The 17,115-nt window shown below is 49.8% G+C and overlaps 1 protein-coding gene across 6 annotated transcripts in view; it reads left to right on the forward strand.

The window, feature by feature from the left end:
* Positions 1–7,884: 7,884 nt before the first annotated feature.
* TOX2 (TOX high mobility group box family member 2) overlaps positions 7,885–17,115 on the forward strand; it is a 153,377-nt gene continuing 144,146 nt past the window's right edge. For 2 of the 6 annotated variants that reach the window (NM_001206688.2, NM_001206689.1), the window contains 1 exon segment: positions 7,903–8,041. In NM_001206688.2, coding sequence (NP_001193617.1) covers positions 7,943–8,041 — 99 coding nt within the window. In that variant the 5' untranslated portion in view covers positions 7,903–7,942. 6 annotated transcript variants of the gene reach the window in all.

The following is a 17,115-nucleotide window of genomic DNA, read 5'->3' on the forward strand; positions in this document are numbered from 1 at the left end:
GATCCTTGGGTTGGGAAGATCCCCTGGAGGAGAGCATGGCAACCCACTGCAGTACTCTTGCCTGGAGAATCCCCATGGACAGAGGAGCCTAGCAGGCTGTAGTCCATGGGGTCACAAAGAGCTGGACATGACTGAGCCACAAAGCACAGCCACAGTGAGGTCTGGTGGTTATGAGTGTAGGCTTTGGAGTCAAATCAACTAGTTGAAAATCCTGCTTACACCATGTGCTAACTACAGATAAGTTACTTGGTCTCTTTGTGCCTCAGTTTCTTCATTTGTAAAATAGCAATAAGACTAGAACCTACCTCATGGGGTTGGTCAGGATTAACAGAGGTAATATATGTACAACATTTAACACAGTCAGGCACACATCTGGTACTAGGTACTTTTTAGCTGTTATTAGAATATCTTTTAATTTCTTCTTAGAGAACTGCACATGGTGGTTTATTTAGATTTCTTGTTTCTTTTTTGAGTGGGGTTCATTCACACTTAATTTTTCTGTGTTCTGTCCTTCTGTAACCAGTGCACAGTAATATACAGGTGTGCACACGGCACAGACAGGTAAGGAATCCTTGAGAGTTCTCAGGGAATGTGGCCCAGATAGCGCACTCATTACAAGCTCTTTGTGTTGTAAGACAATCTGCACGATGTAATTTAAACTCAAGTGTAGTGTGCTGTTGCAGAAGGAGCATGAATTCCAAGTACTCATGAGGAATCCCAGCTCTGCAAAGTTCTGGCTGTGTGTCTGAGGTTCAGGGAATTTTCTCTAAGCCTCAGTTTCCTCATTTGTAAAAAGTGCCTTGATAATAATGCCCACCATGAAGGCTGGTGGAGGGAGCTGATAATGGGCTGGTTCCCACAGCAGGGCTCCATGATCTCTAGTTCCCTCCCAAGGGTTCTCCAACCTTTCTCCTTCCTCCCAGCACCATCCCCTCTCCCCATGAAAGTCCAAAGAGTGTAAAGTCTCACAGATGGGTTCTGGCACTGCCCTTCTGGAAAACTGGAGAGGGATTCATGGGTGGGACATCCATGAATAGGACATCAGGGTGGGTGGGACATCAGGGCGAAGTTCCCTCCTTTTCTGAGGCAACTTTAGAGTTGTTGACTAGGAAAATGTGCCTTAATAACAGTGACTCACAACTAACTGGTGCTTCAGAGTTTTAGAAATGTTTTACTATTGATGTCCTCATTGCTTCTCACAACAAACCGGTGGAATGGCACCCCACTCCAGTACTCTTGCCTGGAAAATCCCATGGACGGAGGGGCCTGGTAGGCTGAAGTCCATGGGGTTGCTAGGAGTTGGACACGACTGAGCGACTTCACTTTCACTTTTCACTTTCATGCATTGGAGAAGGAAATGGCAACCTACTCCATTGTTCTTGCCTGGAGAATCCCAGGGATGGGGAAGCCTGGTGGGCTGCCATCTATGGGGTCGCACAGAGTCGGATACGACTGAGGCGACTTGGCAGCAGGCAGCAGCAGGCACTACTTTCCCATTTTTCAGAAGAGGAAACTGAGCCTCAAAGAGGTACATTGACTTGGATAGGGCAAAACAGGGAGTTGAGCAGAGCCGGGGATTTAAACTCAGAGCCCTTGGTGTCTCAGTGCTGTTACATGAAGGGCCTGAATGAATTATCCTGTGCTAAAGTCTCTGCCACACATGCATTTGGTTCATTTGATCTTTCCCAGCAGACCTTTTGAGTGGAAGTTGTGGGCTGACTTGGCCAGTGGTCAGAAATCATAGGTTGGAGTGCTGTTGAGGGGGCACAGTGGTTGGGGCCCCAAGAATGCCCAACGGATGCACCAGACAATAGTCACCCACTTCAACCAAGTTCCTGAAGCAGATGCATGCATGCACACGCACACACATGACATGAGAGTGCCTAAAGATAGCAGAGTTCTGCTCTGCTATTAGATGGACTTGAACCCTGCGGCAGACACTACAGGGGCTCTGCCCACATCCCCACAGACTCACCGTTCCAGTGCATGAAGCCCGAACTGCCAGCTCTTGGAACCTGCATCTCCTTGCCTGTTGACTCTCTGGTTGCCAGAGCCCCATTCTACCTTTCAGGCTGAACTGCCTTCTGAGCACAATCTTCAACCAAGACTATGAGGAGCTGGTGGGTAAAGACTCCAGCTCTCTGCCCCTCAAGTGGAATGACTCTGTGGCAGTGTTCCACATTGTTTTCCAGAATTCCCCAGTGGAGTGAGGCTTCATTTGCCTGCAGTGGTAATTTGCTTGATAACATGCCTTTTACTGACTGTCTTTCTTTCCTGGGATCACTTTTCCACCCCTTTCCCATGTGTCCTGGAATCCCTCTCCAGTACATTACTTGCACTAGGATTCTTGCTTCAGAATCAGCTTTTGGAAAATTCCAACTAAGTGAGCCTTTCCCCAACCCAGCTTAACATATCCATGACATCAAAGCCCGGGTCAGATCTTATGCACAGTGGCCACTGGAGGGGAAGAGACACTGCTGGAAGCCACCCACATGTGCTATACTGTGACTCCCCTGACTGGCAAATGTAGCCCATCTGTTCCCTGGAATCCGAACAATTCAGAGGTGACTTCTTCCTGAGTGTATGTGTGTGTCTCTGTGTATGTGTGTGTGTGTGTGTGTGTGTGTGTAGATAGGAAATCCCTTGAGAGCTCTAGCTCTCCTGGAAGTGGGCATGAAACATCCATCCTGTGTTAGTCGCTGGAGGCACCAAGATGAATGAGGCACCATCATCCCTCCTTAAGATACTGTCAGGGCAGTTGTGTTATTACGGTTGGGTGAAATCTAACTCTAACAGTCCCGTGTGCAGACAGTTATTGGAGCAGCAAATTGCAGCAATGAGTTGGATTCTTGGAGAAGTCTTCACTGAAGAGGTGTTACTTTCATTGAGTCTTAGTGAATGAGCTAGAACTTGTTAGGGTTTTCGTGGTGGAAGGAAAAGAGAAGGGGGTTAAGAATGCCCAGACACTTAAATCTCCCACCTGGAAGTGACACACACCACTGTGCTCATGTTTCCTTGGCTAAAGCAAGTCACAAGGTCATATACCTAAGTACCAGTGGATGGGGAAGTACAAGTCTACTACATGTCCACATGGAAATGATTCAAACTAGCCAATCCTAAATTTGTTTATGCTGCTCTGGCTGTTCCTTCACTTGCGTGTATGTGTGTGCTCAGTCATGTCCAACTCTTTGCCACCCTATGGACTGTAGCCCTCTAGGCTCCTCTGTCCATGCAATTTTCCAGCCAGAATGCTGGAGTGGGTTATTTCCTCCCCCAGGAGATCTTCCTGACCCAGGGACCGAACTGGCATCTCCTGCATTGGCAGTGGGATTCTTTATCACTGAGACACCGGGGAAGCCTGTTCCTTCACATGGTAACCACAATAAACATTCTTGCCTACAATTATTCCCTGTCCCTTGCCTCCTACCTGAAGCTGGTATTTCCCTATGTGGCCCCTACGGTATGGCCTGCCTCTTCTCTTGGAAACTGTGAGCAACAAATTATCTTTTCAATGTCAATTGTTTCCTGATCTATCTTCCTTACCATAGCTAAATAATAATAAAACATATTAAGACACATCCATATTCTGAGATATCAGCTATTGATGATATCAGAAACTGAGAACTGGGAAATGCAAAAGCAGACACTCTGGGTCCTCACACTGGATTGTGGCAGGCAGGGCAAGACCAACCCAGCCTCAACCAGCTGAGAGACTCCCATCTCTCAGAGGAAGAGAAGCCCCACTCCCATTCTGAGAACAACAAATGAGGCTGAGGCATTTCTTTGGGGGAAATGAGTCATTGACTTCCTATCTGATCAACTCCCAACAAAAAACGGGCAAACCCAAGCTCTGGGGTCTGCATGGCTTCCTTGCTGGGCTCCACTGCCAAAATGCCCAGAGATCTCTTTGGTGCTGACCTTGCTCAGGGAAGGGAATGGACATAGGTGACTGACAGGGTGGCTGAATTGCTTCCCGAAGCTGACCCACTGCACTTGGGCCTCCATACTCTGGTGGTAATTGTTCTACAGCCTCAACCAGAGTCAGCGAGACCAAGACTGTGGAAATATGGGCAATGGAAAGTGGGATTCCAGGCTTAGGTACCACTGATTGATTAGTCCAGCTATTAACACTGTGATGCTGAGGATTCCTCACTAGGCCTCACACTTCTTATCTGTAAAATCACGACAGCAGTCTTATTCCTGACCCAGAAGATTTACTGTGAGGACTGACCTCCTCAACCTGCAAAAACAAAATGAAATTAAACAAAAGAGCAAGTAAAAAAAAAAAAAAAAACTACAGCAGGCAACATAATAAATGGTGAAATATTGATAGTGTTCCTTTGAGATCAGGAATGAGATAAGGATGCCTGTTACTATTACTTCTTTCCAAAATGTACTGGCAATACTAGCCAGTGCACCAAAGCAAGAAAAAGAAATAAATGTTTAAAGATTGAAAAGGAAAAATGAAAACTCTCATTTTTATAGATGAAGTAGAATGTTCGCCTGAGTGCATTTGTGCGTGCTCAGACACTCAGTTGTGTCCAACTGTTTGCAACCCCATGGACTGTAACGTCACAGGCTCCTCTATCCGTGAGATTTTTTAAGCAAGAATACTGGAGTGAGTTGCCATTTCCTCCTCCAGGGGATCTTCCTGACCCAGGGATCAAACCTGCGTCTCCTGGGCCTCCTGCATTGGCAGGTGGATTCTTACCACTGTGCCACCTAACAATCTACAGAAAAATTGTTAGAATAAGCGAGTTTGGCAGGGTTGCTAGATATAGAGGCATTGCACAAAAATCTATTTCTATGTATGTTCCAGATCTCTATTCCCAAGTTACAAATCGTTCCAAAACTTTATGATTTAAAATTATAATTGTTATTAACTCTCATGATTTCTGTGCATTTTGGATTGAGGAAGAACTCAGCTGGATGTTTCAGGGTTTTTCATTGTTTCAGGATTTCGGTCAGTCCGTATATGGAGCTAGAAAGGCAGGGGACTGGTGGCATTTTCTTCTCCTTTTTCAGTCTTAAGGTCACTGCATATGGATTCTCTGTGTGGGCTACTTTAGACTTCTTCAAAGCATAGCAGCCTAGGGCTTCTTACATACTGCTTAGTGTTCCAAAGACAAATGTCCCAAGACAAAGAGCCAGGCAAAAGATATATCAACTTGCATAACCTAGACTCAATTCTGTATCACTTCTGTGACATTCAACTTATTAAAAACCATTAAAACCAACACTTTTAAAGAGGAAGGTTTTTAGGCTCCACTATTTAGGAGGATATCAAATAATTTGCAACCCACTCCAGTACTCTTGCCTGGAAAATCCCATGGACGAAGGAGCCTGGTAGGCTGCAGTCCATGGAGTCGCTGAGAGTCGGACACGACTGAGCATCTTCACTTCCACTTTTCACTTTCCTGCATTGAACAAGGAAATGGCAACCCACTCCAGTGTTCTTGCCTGGAGAATCCCAGGGATGGGGGAGCCTGGTGGGCTGCCGTCTATAGGGTCACACAGAGTCAGATACGACTGAAGTGACTTAGCAGCAGCAGCAAATAATTTGCTGACGTATTTTAAAACCACCACACTATACTGGCAGCAAACAGAAAATTAAAAAAAAATCCTCACATATAAAAAAACCATTGATAATAGCATCAAAACCATAAAATATCCAGGACTAAATCTATTAAAATGTGTGCAAGTTCTGTATATAAGAAACTACAAAACACTGCTGAGATGACTTTTTTTAAAAACCTAAATAAATGAAGGGACATACCATGTTTATGGATAGGAAGACTTAATATTTACTAATGTCAGTTTTACTCAAATTGATCTAAAGATTCTATGCGATAGCAATCAAATCTCAGCAGGATTGTGTGTGTGCCAGTGTGTGTGTAAACAGACAACCTTTATTTTAAAATTTTTATGAAAGTGCAAATGTCAAGAATAGGCAAGGCGCTCTGGAGGAAAGGTGGGTAGATTTAGTCTATGGGACATTAAAGACTTATTGAAAATTACAGAAGTTCAGTCAATGCGACAATGGCTCAAGGAGAGACAAACAGGCTAATGGAACAGACTAGAAAATTCAGAAACTGTCTGATGAACATATGGATTACCTGGTTTATGACAAAGTTAACACTGTAGAGAAGTGGGAGGAAAGGTGATCTTTTCAATAAATGCTGCTGGGTCAGTTGGATTCAGATTGGGGAAAAAAAAGGAGAGGGACCAGTGGGAAATTCATTCTAATGAGATATGACAATGAATTTTAGAAACAATTATTGATGAAATGTATTTAGAAGTTCTTTCCTTTCTGAGCTGTAATTTCCTTCTGTTGTTCCCAAACCTTTAGTGAAAGCCTCTTTCCCTCACCTATCTTGTATCAGGGCATCCTTATGGTCATAAATAAGTGGAGAAAGCAATGGCACCCCACTCCAGTACTCTTGCCTGGAAAATCCCATGGACCGGGGAGCCTGGTAGGCTGCAGTCCATGAGGTCGCTAAGAGTCGAACACGACTGAGCGACTTCACTTTGACTTTTCACTTTCATGCATTGGAGAAGGAAATGGCAACCCACTCCAGTATTTTTGCCTGGAGAATCCCAGGGAGGGGGGAGCCTGGTGGGCTGCCGTCTATGGGGTCGCACAGAGTCGGACACGACTAAAGCGACTTAGCAGTAGCAGCAGCAGCTTGAAGCCAGGACCAGCAAAGCCCAGATCACAGTTGGGAGCTAAGTTCCAAGCTGGTTCCTGTGAGGGCAAGGGGCTCACTCCCTTTTCTCCAGATGCCATCTCATGTTCTGCTGCCACTCAAGACTCCCATTCTGACCTGCTTCCTTCCACCTCCTGGCCTCAGACCCTTCCCAGCTAGGCATCCTGAGTGTGCCAGAGTCGGGAACCAGAGGGCAGGGCTGGTGGCCCAGTCCGTGGAAAGTGAGGGCATAGAGGCCCTCCGAGTAGACAATTCTTAGATGGGAAGGGGAGGAGCAACAGAGGCTAGCTATCCGCTGGTGATGGGAGGAGTGAGGGGCTTTTTTTTTGGGGGGGGGGGGGCCGTTTCAGTCACCTCTCTGCCCCACTGTGGGAGCCATCTCACTTCCAGTCTCTCGCTCCAGGAGACCGTGGTGGTTAGTGGTGGTGTTTGTTGGTCGTGGTGATGGGGGTGGCCGATTCTGGCCGCTCCCCCAGAACTCCACGTCCTAGTCTATTCTTTCTATGACCCTTCCCTCTCTCTGTCATTAAAGGATGCTTTAGACTCCTCCAGGTGGCTTCAGTCCTGGATCCTCTGGGTACCGCGGAGCCCACTCCATCACCGATCCCACAAGTCCTTGCCTCAGTTTCCTCATCTGTAAAGTGAGAATTTAAGCAGCAGCCCCCCACCCCGCTCAGGGCCACTCTCTCAATGATTCAGATCAGTGGGACCGGGAGCGGGGACATCCTACGATCGGCCGGCCTCGGGCTCTGGGCAACGCCGGGTAACGCAGCATCCATCTCCGAAAGTGTTCCTTCTCTTCTGCCACCTTCAGGGCTCAGCAACGCCCTGATATCTAGGGCGGGGAGAGTCCCACTACTGGGGAAGGGTGTAGTACGGCTTTCTCCCTCCCCTCACCCTTGGTGGCGGAGGGCGGGACGGGAAAGGGCCGTCTGGACGGGCGCGCAACCCTCCGGGACCCGCGGGGGCGGCGAGCCGGGCCGGGGACCCGGCGTCTGCCCGGACCGCGGGAGCGATCTTCCCCCGGGGCCCAGGCCCCCGGCCCTCCGCTGCGCCCGCGGCCGGAACAATAGCGCGCGCTGGCGGGCGGGCGGGCGGGCGGGGGCGGGGCGCTCCGCCGGGCGCCGCCCCCGGCCCGCCCCCCGCGCTCACACACCCGCTCGCACACTGGCTCCCACCCGCCGCCCGCCCAGGCACTGCCCGCGGGAGCCGCCGCCGCCGCCGCCGCGCCCGCCATGGACGTCCGCCTGTACCCCTCGGCGCCCGCGGTGGGCGCGCGGCCTGGGGCCGAGCCGACCGGCCTGGCGCCCCTGGACTATTACCACTGCGGCAAGGTAGGCGGGGGCGGGGTGGGGGCCCGGCGGGCGGGGCCTGCCCGCGCCTTCGGACCCCGCGCCGCGCCGGAGCGTCCCGGGCTGGAGCGCGCGGGCAGCGGTCACCCGGCGGCTCGGGACACGGGCGCTCTCGGGGACACGCGCGGGGAGATGCCGGCGGTGCGGACGCGCGGGCACACGCACCGCCCCCCCCCAGCCCTGCCGACGGGCACACACGCCGCTCACGCCGATCCCCTTGGTGGTGACACTCAACGCCCGGAGTTGTTGGGATCACAGGCAGAAGTCACCCGACAGTTGCTCACACGAAGTCACAGTGACACACTCACCACGTCCCCCCTGACGGCCTCGCCTGCATTCACGAGCCGACGCGCAGTGACCCACTCTCGCCCAGCCATGCACCTGCTCACACTACCGTCCTGCACAGGTCACCCTCATCCGTACACAATCACACGCAGTCACGCGCCCACCTGCACTGTCACCCCGCCACGCACAAGTCACCGTTCTCACGCGACGCCGCCGCACACCGCGTCCCGTGCCCCCACGCCGCCACACGCAGCCACAACTCGGGACAAGCACACAAAGAAGTCGCTCCGACAGTCACTCGCCCGCGCTCCCAGTGACTTCCACAGTCGCACGCTGTCACCCACAGCCACCCACCCCGTGGACGGTGAACCTCAGGCACACGAATCGCCCTGACAGTCACCCAGTCACGCGCGGTCACACCCAGGGGCAGCAGCATCCCGCCCCCTCTACCCCGCGCCCGGCCATCCACACCCGCGCGTCGGGGATTTTTAACTTCTTGCCGCCGAAGCGCACGAATTGGGCCGTTTACGAATCGGTAAATCCGGCGGAGCCTCGGATTCCGAGCTGGCAATGGCCCATCGAGGCCTTTCCCCTCCCCGGAATGGCGAGCGGGCGCTCTCCCGACTGGAGTTGTGGTGAGGGGAGCCCCTTCTTTCCCGAGATCGCCACCCCTTCCCGCGACCAGGTCCTACCTGGAGCCAAGTCCCCGCCGCGCTGCCCGGCACGGGCGAGATGAGAGCTCGCGCTTCTGAAAGCCGGGACGGGCGGCGTCCGACCCTGCTCCGCGCTGCCAGCCCAGCCCCGGACCCTGCGCGGCAGCGCCGCAGTCCGAGACTCTTCTTTCGCCCGGGAGGGAACTTTCAAACTTAAGTTAGGAAGCTGGACAGTCAGTGCGTCCGCTAGTCGGTTCGTCGGTCCCGGGCCGGCCGGAGCCGAGCGCGGCTTTTCGTCACTCGGAGCCCGGATTGAACGGCGCGCGTGGGTTTCCCCGGGGCCAAGGCGCAGACGCGCGGGCTCCGTGGCGCTGCGTGGTGAGTGCCAGTCCGGTGGCTGGGTCGGCGCCCCTCCGGGGTCTTAACCGCACCCCGCAGGCTCTTCATCAAGCTTCTTGCTATGGGGATGCTGCGGGGAGGGGGCGTCCCCGCGCGGAACCTGGGGGCCGCCCCGGCTGAGCCTCTCTGGCTGCGTCCTCAGGCCTTGGGGAGCGGCTTCTGGAGTCTAGGGGCAGAGAGCCCTGCGCAGTTCCCCTGGAGCATGGGGTGGGGTCCGGGGCCCCCAGACCTGGGGCGGGGACGGGCGGTAAGTGAGATCGCGCGGAGGATGGGGCGATTTATCTTTGGTCCAGTGACTGGCAAAGTTAGAAGCAAAAGAGGAGGATGGTGTCTTCAAGAGAAGGCCAGTTCTCTGGCCGCTTCCATCTGATGGAGGGAAAATTGATGAGAAGTAGTAAGTGGAATCTTTAGGAAGCAGAAGACAGTTGGATGTGTGTGTGGGGGGTGGGGGGCAATTGTCTATCTGCTGCCCTTGGCTTTGTTATTTTTTAAAATATGAAGTTGGCAAGGTTCCAGCCTCTGGTCTTGGGGCATGGGTGAGTCTGGGGATGTGTGCCTCAAAGTCTGGTTAGATGGGTGCCCCTCGCCTGCAGTGCTCCTTTGCAGGGTGATGTTTCTGTAAACCCCTTTAGAGTGGGGTGGTCTCCTGAGGGGGCCTTTGGGAGGTGGCATTCAGCCGAGGCCCCTGCTTTATTCTGATGTTCTGTAAAGCTCTGACTCAGCACCAAGATCCAGTGTGAAACCCTGGTGGGAGGAAACCAGTCAGGGAAGGAGAAGCTGGTGATACTGGTTTCTGTCTGCGATCTCCCGACCCCTAGCCCAGAGCTCAGGGTGTGTCCAGGTAGGAGATGGGTGGCGGTTGGATCACTAGGGTAGGTGAAAACCAGATCTGACTTTCTACTTGGACGTGGGAAATGCTTCTCAATCCTGCAGCCTGGGGGCAGGGGGAGACAGAGGATGTCACTTGGCTCAGGGAGGGACGAGTCAGAAGCCTGTTGGTAGCAGATCACCAATGGGCACTCGCCTTCAGTGCTAGTGGTTGGGGGTGGTGGTGCAAGTTGTACCAAGGAACTGATGCCCCTTGTTCTACCAGGCTTCTTGGTACAGCAAGGAGGGATTGGGGAGATCCTGGTCACTCTCCAGACTGGAGGGGAGACACACCCAAGATGCAACCATGACCACAATTGGGATCTATAGACTGGGGTGCACAGCCAGGACGTGACCCACACGTTGGGGGCTTGGTCACTGGAGTCTAGATAAGAGCCAGGTTCCAACAAGGACCCAAACCTGAGAAACACAAGGACAAGCCTTTGCCAAGTGATGCTGGACAACCATGGGGCAGTTGACCTGGAAGGGCCCTTGGTGACTGTCCCCTTAGTAACCCTCTAACATAGAGATTCCAGCCTCTTTAAACCAAAGTCATGAGCAGTGGCTGTTCTTTTGGTTATCTTTTGTTTGAGAAAATGCACAGTGACAAAGCTGCTATGGTTTCATTTTTGCTTTGAAATAGATGTTTATTTTATTAATCACAATAATATTAGCATACATTTGAAAAATAGCTTATAAGATATGAAACAGGCACATTACTTATTTCATGTAGTGATGCTGCCTGGTTGAGCATAGGGATTTGTGGCCTTGTAGCTCTATATGTGTCTCCCTACGGGGAACAGCTGATCCCCTCCTTCTTCCTTCACACAAGGGGAAACTGAGTCATGGAGTAGTACACTCACAGGTTACACAGCAAATGAAGAACACAGCGGAGGCCTGAACCCAAGTTCCTGGACTCCCAGTTTGATGCTTGACTGGCATTCCCCACAGGTCTCTGTCATGGTTTGGGAGTTAGAAGTTATGATATCCTTCTAGGGTAACTATGAAGTCCCTTTATTTGGGTTTTGGCAAGGTGGTTTAGCAGGATGAGCGCATTGTCTGGGGCTCCCCGCTCAACTACGGCAGACTAGTGGAAACTGGCCAGTGGCATTGAACAAATCTGGATTCAAATCGCGACTTGTGTCTTTGTGACCTAGGGCAAATGATTTTAGCTCATTGAGGTATGATTTACACGCAATAAAATGGAAATTTGAAGTGTACTGTTCCATGAGTTTTGACAAATATAACCACCCTTGTGACCCCTATCCCAATCCAGATATAGAACATTCTGTCACCCCAGAAAGTTCCCTCATGCTTCTTTCCAGTCAATACCACTACGTCTGGAGGAAATTACTTACCTGATTTCTATTATCAGTGGTTTTTTAAATTCAGTGTATGTGTACTAAGTCAGTTTAAGTCCTAGAACTTCATATGAAGCATATACATTTTGGCATCTGGGTTCATTTTGCTCAATGAAGTGTCCTTAAGATTCGTTCATGTATTTATCCCTAATTTGTTCTATTTTATTCCTTAGTAATATGACATTGTGTTGGTTTATTTGTTCACCTGCCGATGGACATTTGTGTTTGTTTCCATGTTGGGGCTGTTATAAATAAAGCTGCTGTGAACATCCTTATACAAGTTTTCTGTGAGTGGGGCAAATTATTTAATATCTTTGAGCCTCAGTGTCCTCTTAAGGACATCACTGTCTACTTCTGAGGTTCGGGAGAGTTAATTGAGTTAATATAGGGTATAAAAGTTCTTGGCACATACTGGCTAGTAGTTAGATAGTAATGGTATCAACCACTTGGGACCTATTCCAGTGAGAGGCTTAGCATCTCTGTGTTCCACATATCCTTCATCCCTGTTTCAAACATCCTTCAGGGCCAACTTGGGTACCACTTTCTCCATGCAGTGCTCCATGGTCAGTAACCTTCTGTCTTTTTCCAGGCATCCCCCCAAGAACTGGTTACTGCATGGGTTTTGGCAGGTTCCGCCATCCATCATTCAGTCAACAGTTACCGAGCACATGTTTGTGCTAGGCACTGTACTTGGCAATAGAAGTGAAACAAAGTGACTCAAATTGCTTCCCTCTGGAGCTTATGTATCAGCATGGGAAGTCATAAATATATGGATGAGATCGTTATGGTATTGTGACCGATGCCATCAGTACAACTATGGAGAAAAAGGAAGCAGGGAAGAGAGTTAGGGGTGTCAGGTCCAGGGACTGGTTTGCCGTTTTAAGTAGTGAGGTTGGGGAAGACCTTGTGGTCTAGACCAGGAGTTCTCAAATTCATGTACACAATAGCAATCATCTGGAAAGATTTGAAACACAGGTTCCGGGGCACCCCTTCCTGCCCTGAGATTCTGATTCAGCTAATTTGTGCTGGGGTCCTGAGGGTCTGTGTGTCTGACGAGCTCCCAGTCCTGCCGCTGCCACTCCGGAGACCACATGTTATGCAGCAGTGGTTCGGTTGTTTGTATACAGGGCTTTGTGGGCTCCCACCAGGCAGGAACCATGCCCAGCACCTGGCACAGTGCCTGACCGATAATTACTCAGGAAATTGTGCTGGTGGGTGAATGATTCAACTCTCCACCCCCACAGTTCTGGGCACGGCATCTTGTCCCTGGATGCGATCTAGACAAGCTTGGGTAGTGCATGATTGGTGGCTCCTTGTGACGAAAATCCACTAAGTGGGAGGGGCTGGTCCCACCTTCACCCAGACTTGAGATTGGAGAGGCCTGCTCAGCATCCCTGGTAGGTGAGGTCCCCACGGCATCTTTCTCCTGGGACACTGGTGGCTGTGGGCAGGTCCCTGGGGGAGGAGCCCTGGGCTGGCTGGTCCTGGGGGAACTCTGGAAGGGCACCTGTGTTTCTGTTAGGAGGCTTTTTCACTTTCTGTCCAAGGATGTTCTCTATAGGATGTCCTCTATAAGATGTTCTGTATAGGATGTCCTCCCCCAGCCTGTCCCAAAGATTCCACAGCACCACACTTCTATACCTTACCGATGTCAGGAGCAGCAGCCCAGGTCTGGCACAGCTGTCCCCAGTCTACTGGATGACCTTGAGCATGAAAATGCCATACCCTGGGCCTGTGTTCCCCTCTGTGCAAAAAGGAGAGCAAATTAGTGACCCTTAGCCTTGTGAGATAGGGGGCTGTGGTGTGGAAATATAATGAAATAAAGTCTGGGCATGTCTTTATAACTGAAGAGTGTGGTAACTGTAAACTATAAACTGTAAACTATAAACATGTCCTTTATAACTGTAGAGGATTATGCTTTTGGAAGAGATGGGCTCTCATATACTTCAGTAGGTAGGTACCACCGTCTCTGTCTCCCTTTACTTTTGTGTTTCCTGGCTCATAGGTGCTAGGTAAATATTTGCTGAATGAATGAATTCAGAGCTGGCCTGTTGTTCCCTGTGGCTTGAAGAACTTAGCATCTGTTTGGCTCTTATAATCTGAAGACTTTTGTAGTGAGCGCCTGGTGTTCAGGGCAGGGTAGAGGCCAAGAGTCTTTTGGCTGACCTGACATTCCTAGAAGAGCTTCCCTGCGTAGGCCCGGGGGACTGAGCCCAGCATGGAGAGCAGCCAATAAGCTGGGAAGAGCCTTACCCTTATCCCAAGGATCCCCGTGTGGCATAGCTGCCAGCCCCATGTGGTTCTGTAGGGCATTTATTTTGCTCCTCTAATTTCCCAGTGCTGGTCTCAGGTTAGAAAGGCAGTGTAAATTCTGTAACCCAGCAGACTTGGCTTTGATCCTCAATGCAGGCAAGTTATTTCACCTCCCTGTGCCTCAGTCTCCTTATCTGGAAAATGGGCACATCAATACTTACCCCCCACCACCCCCCGCCCCAACCCCCATAAGGTTGCCTTGAGGACTAGAAATCCTGCTTGTAAGGCACTCAGCACCAGCAGGAAATGCTTTCATTTCTATTCACAAAGAGCAGCACAATTGAAAGTTAAAATGCAAGAGGAATCTAGTTTCAGCGCAGGCTGCTGGGGGAAGGGTCTTCCTAACGTGAGATCTTTTCGTGCCATAGTCTCTAGATCTGATTTTCCCGGGCCTCTGGTTTGAAACGATCTCTGCACAGCATTATGGAGGGACAAGGGCTGTGCACTTCCTTTGCGTCTTTTTTTTTTTTCTTCCTTCTTGAATCTGTGTGGGAGGGAAGGTGGGTTTTGGACGCAGAGAAGACCAGTACAAATTGCAGCTGCGTGGTTCACTGGCGAGGGCTGGTGACCTGTGCACATCATTTAACCTCTCCAAGTCTCAGTTTTTTCCATCTGTACAATGGCGGCATAATGCCTTCCTCATATTGTTGCTATGAGGCTCAGATTAAAGTAACGGATATGGAAGTTCCCTGTAATCTAGAACAGTGTTTCCCAACCTCAGCAATATTGACATTTTGGACCTGACAATTCCTTGTTGTGGGGGTTGTTCCATGCGTAATAGAATGTGGAGCAGCATTCTTGGCCACTCCCAATTGATGCCAGTAGCACCTCCCCTCGAGTCATGACAATCAAAAATATTTCCAGACTTTGCTAAGTGTTCCCTGGGGTGTGGGGAGCAAAATCACCCCTGTTTGAGAACCACTGATCTGGAAAGTGGTGCAGGTAAACTAGGAGATGATGGTGATGAGAGTGGCAGAGATTGAGGTTCACGCTTTCTGTCTGGTGTTTTAGTCCTGTGTCTCCCTGTCAGCAAATCCTTTATCCACATGGTTGGCCATTATCTTTTTTTATTTGTTTACATGGACCAAAAACCTACGGTAGTGATGTTTCAGCATGGTTTGGGAGCAGCAGGAAAAACATATGGTAAGTCATTATTAACTTAATGAGTCGTGGTAAATTGTAATTTTATAACTTAGTGAAAACATGTTGTATAACACAAGATAATAAATTTTGATCAATTATCCTGAGGCTTAAATTTCCTCCTGTACAGTTGCTGTTTCTGGTGTCTGCAAGAAGGAGCAACAGGGCTGTGGTTTTACAAGGCTGGATTTTCTGCTGGGTTTTGCTGATGCTCAACAAGTTTTCTTGAGTGCCTACTGTGTGCTAGGGGATTCAGTCCTGTCCTGAAGGCTCAGTGACTCAACAGGAAACTTGGCTTTCCTAGATGAAAGACCATGTGGATCTGTAATATTTTGGCTCAAAATGCAGAGTCACAACTATATAACTGTCTGGGGAAATGATAGTGTCAGAGGTATGAGTAGGCTTCAAACAGCAGAGTCTTACAAGAAACACCAAGCAGGCTATGTGGGGTGCATGCAGAGTGGTGGGAAGACCTTCTAGGCAGAGGGGCAGCTCTTGCAAGGCAGTTTGGGGATACTGTCAGCCTAAGTTGGGGTTACCGGCCTGCAGGAGAGAGGAATACCAGTAGGGGTCATTATACAGAGGGTTGAATTCGAGCTGCTTAGGTTTTAGGTGGAAAGATGCGGGGCCGCCACAGTTATTGTTCAGAGTATGAAATATTCGTTGTTGCTGGATCCAGACCATTGTTGGTGACCATCTCTAGGTCTTCTGCCGTAGGAAAATTTTTGTTTGTTTTTGGTAGAGGGTTTAATATTATTATCAGAGATCAGATCAGTCGCTCAGTCGTGTCCGACTCTTTGCGACCCCATGAATCGCAGCACGCCAGGCCTCCCTGTCTGTCACCAACTCCTGGAGTTCACTCAGACTCACGTCCATCGAGTCAGTGATGCCATCCAGCCATCTCATCCTCTGTCGTCCCCTTCTCCTCCTGCCCCCAATCCCTCCCAGCATCAGGGTCTTTTCCAATGAGTCAACTCTTCGCATGAGGTGGCCAAAGTACTGGAGTTTCAGCCTTAGCATCATTCCTTCCAAAGAACACCCAGGGCTGATCTTCAGAATGGACTGGTTGGATCTCCTTGCAGGCCAAGGGACTCTCAAGAGTCTTCTCCAACACCACAGTTCAAAAGCATCAGTTCTTCGGCGCTCAGCCTTCTTCACAGTCCAACTCTCACATCCATACATGACCACAGGAAAAACCATAGCCTTGACTAGAAGAACCTTTGTTGGCAAAGTAATGTCTCTGCTTTTGAATATGCTATCTAGGTTGGTCATAACTTTTCTTCCAAGGAGTAAGTGTCTTTTAATTTCATGGCTGCAGTCACCATCTGCAGTGATTTTGGAGCCCCCAAAAATAAAGTCTGACACTGTTTCCACTGTTTCCCCATCTATTTCCCATGAAGTGATGGGACCAGATGCCATGATCTTCATTTTCTGAATGTTGAGCTTTAAGCCAACTTTGTCACTTTCCACTTTCACTTTCATCAAGAGGCTTTTAAGGGTGGTGTCATCTGCACGTCTGAGGTTATTGATATTTCTCCCGGCAATCTTGATTCCAGTTTGTGTTTCTTCCAGTCCAGCGTTTCTCATGATGTACTCTGCATATAAGTTAAATGAACAGGGTGACAATATACAGCCTTGACGTACTCTTTTTCTGACTTGGAACCAGTCTGTTGTTCCATGTCCAGTTCTAACTGTTGCTTCCTGACCTGCATACAAATTTCTCAAGAGGCAGATCAGGTGGTCTGGTATTCCCATCTCTTTCAGAATTTTCCACAGTTTATTGTGATCCACACAGTCAAAGGCTTTGGCATAGTCAATAAAGCAGAAATAGATGTTTTTCTGGAACTCTCTTGCTTTTTCCATGATCCAGCGGATGTTGGCAATTTGATCTCTGGTTCCTCTGCCTTTTCTAAAACCAGCTTGAACATCAGGAAGTCCACGGTTCACATATTGCTGAAGCCTGGCTTGGAGAATTTTGAGCATTACTTTACTAGCGTGTGAGATGAGTGCAATTGTGTGGTAGTTTGAGCATTCTTTG

The sequence above is a fragment of the Bos taurus genome, chromosome 13, assembly GCF_002263795.3.
Source record: "Bos taurus isolate L1 Dominette 01449 registration number 42190680 breed Hereford chromosome 13, ARS-UCD2.0, whole genome shotgun sequence".
Classification (NCBI taxonomy): Eukaryota; Metazoa; Chordata; class Mammalia; order Artiodactyla; family Bovidae; genus Bos; species Bos taurus.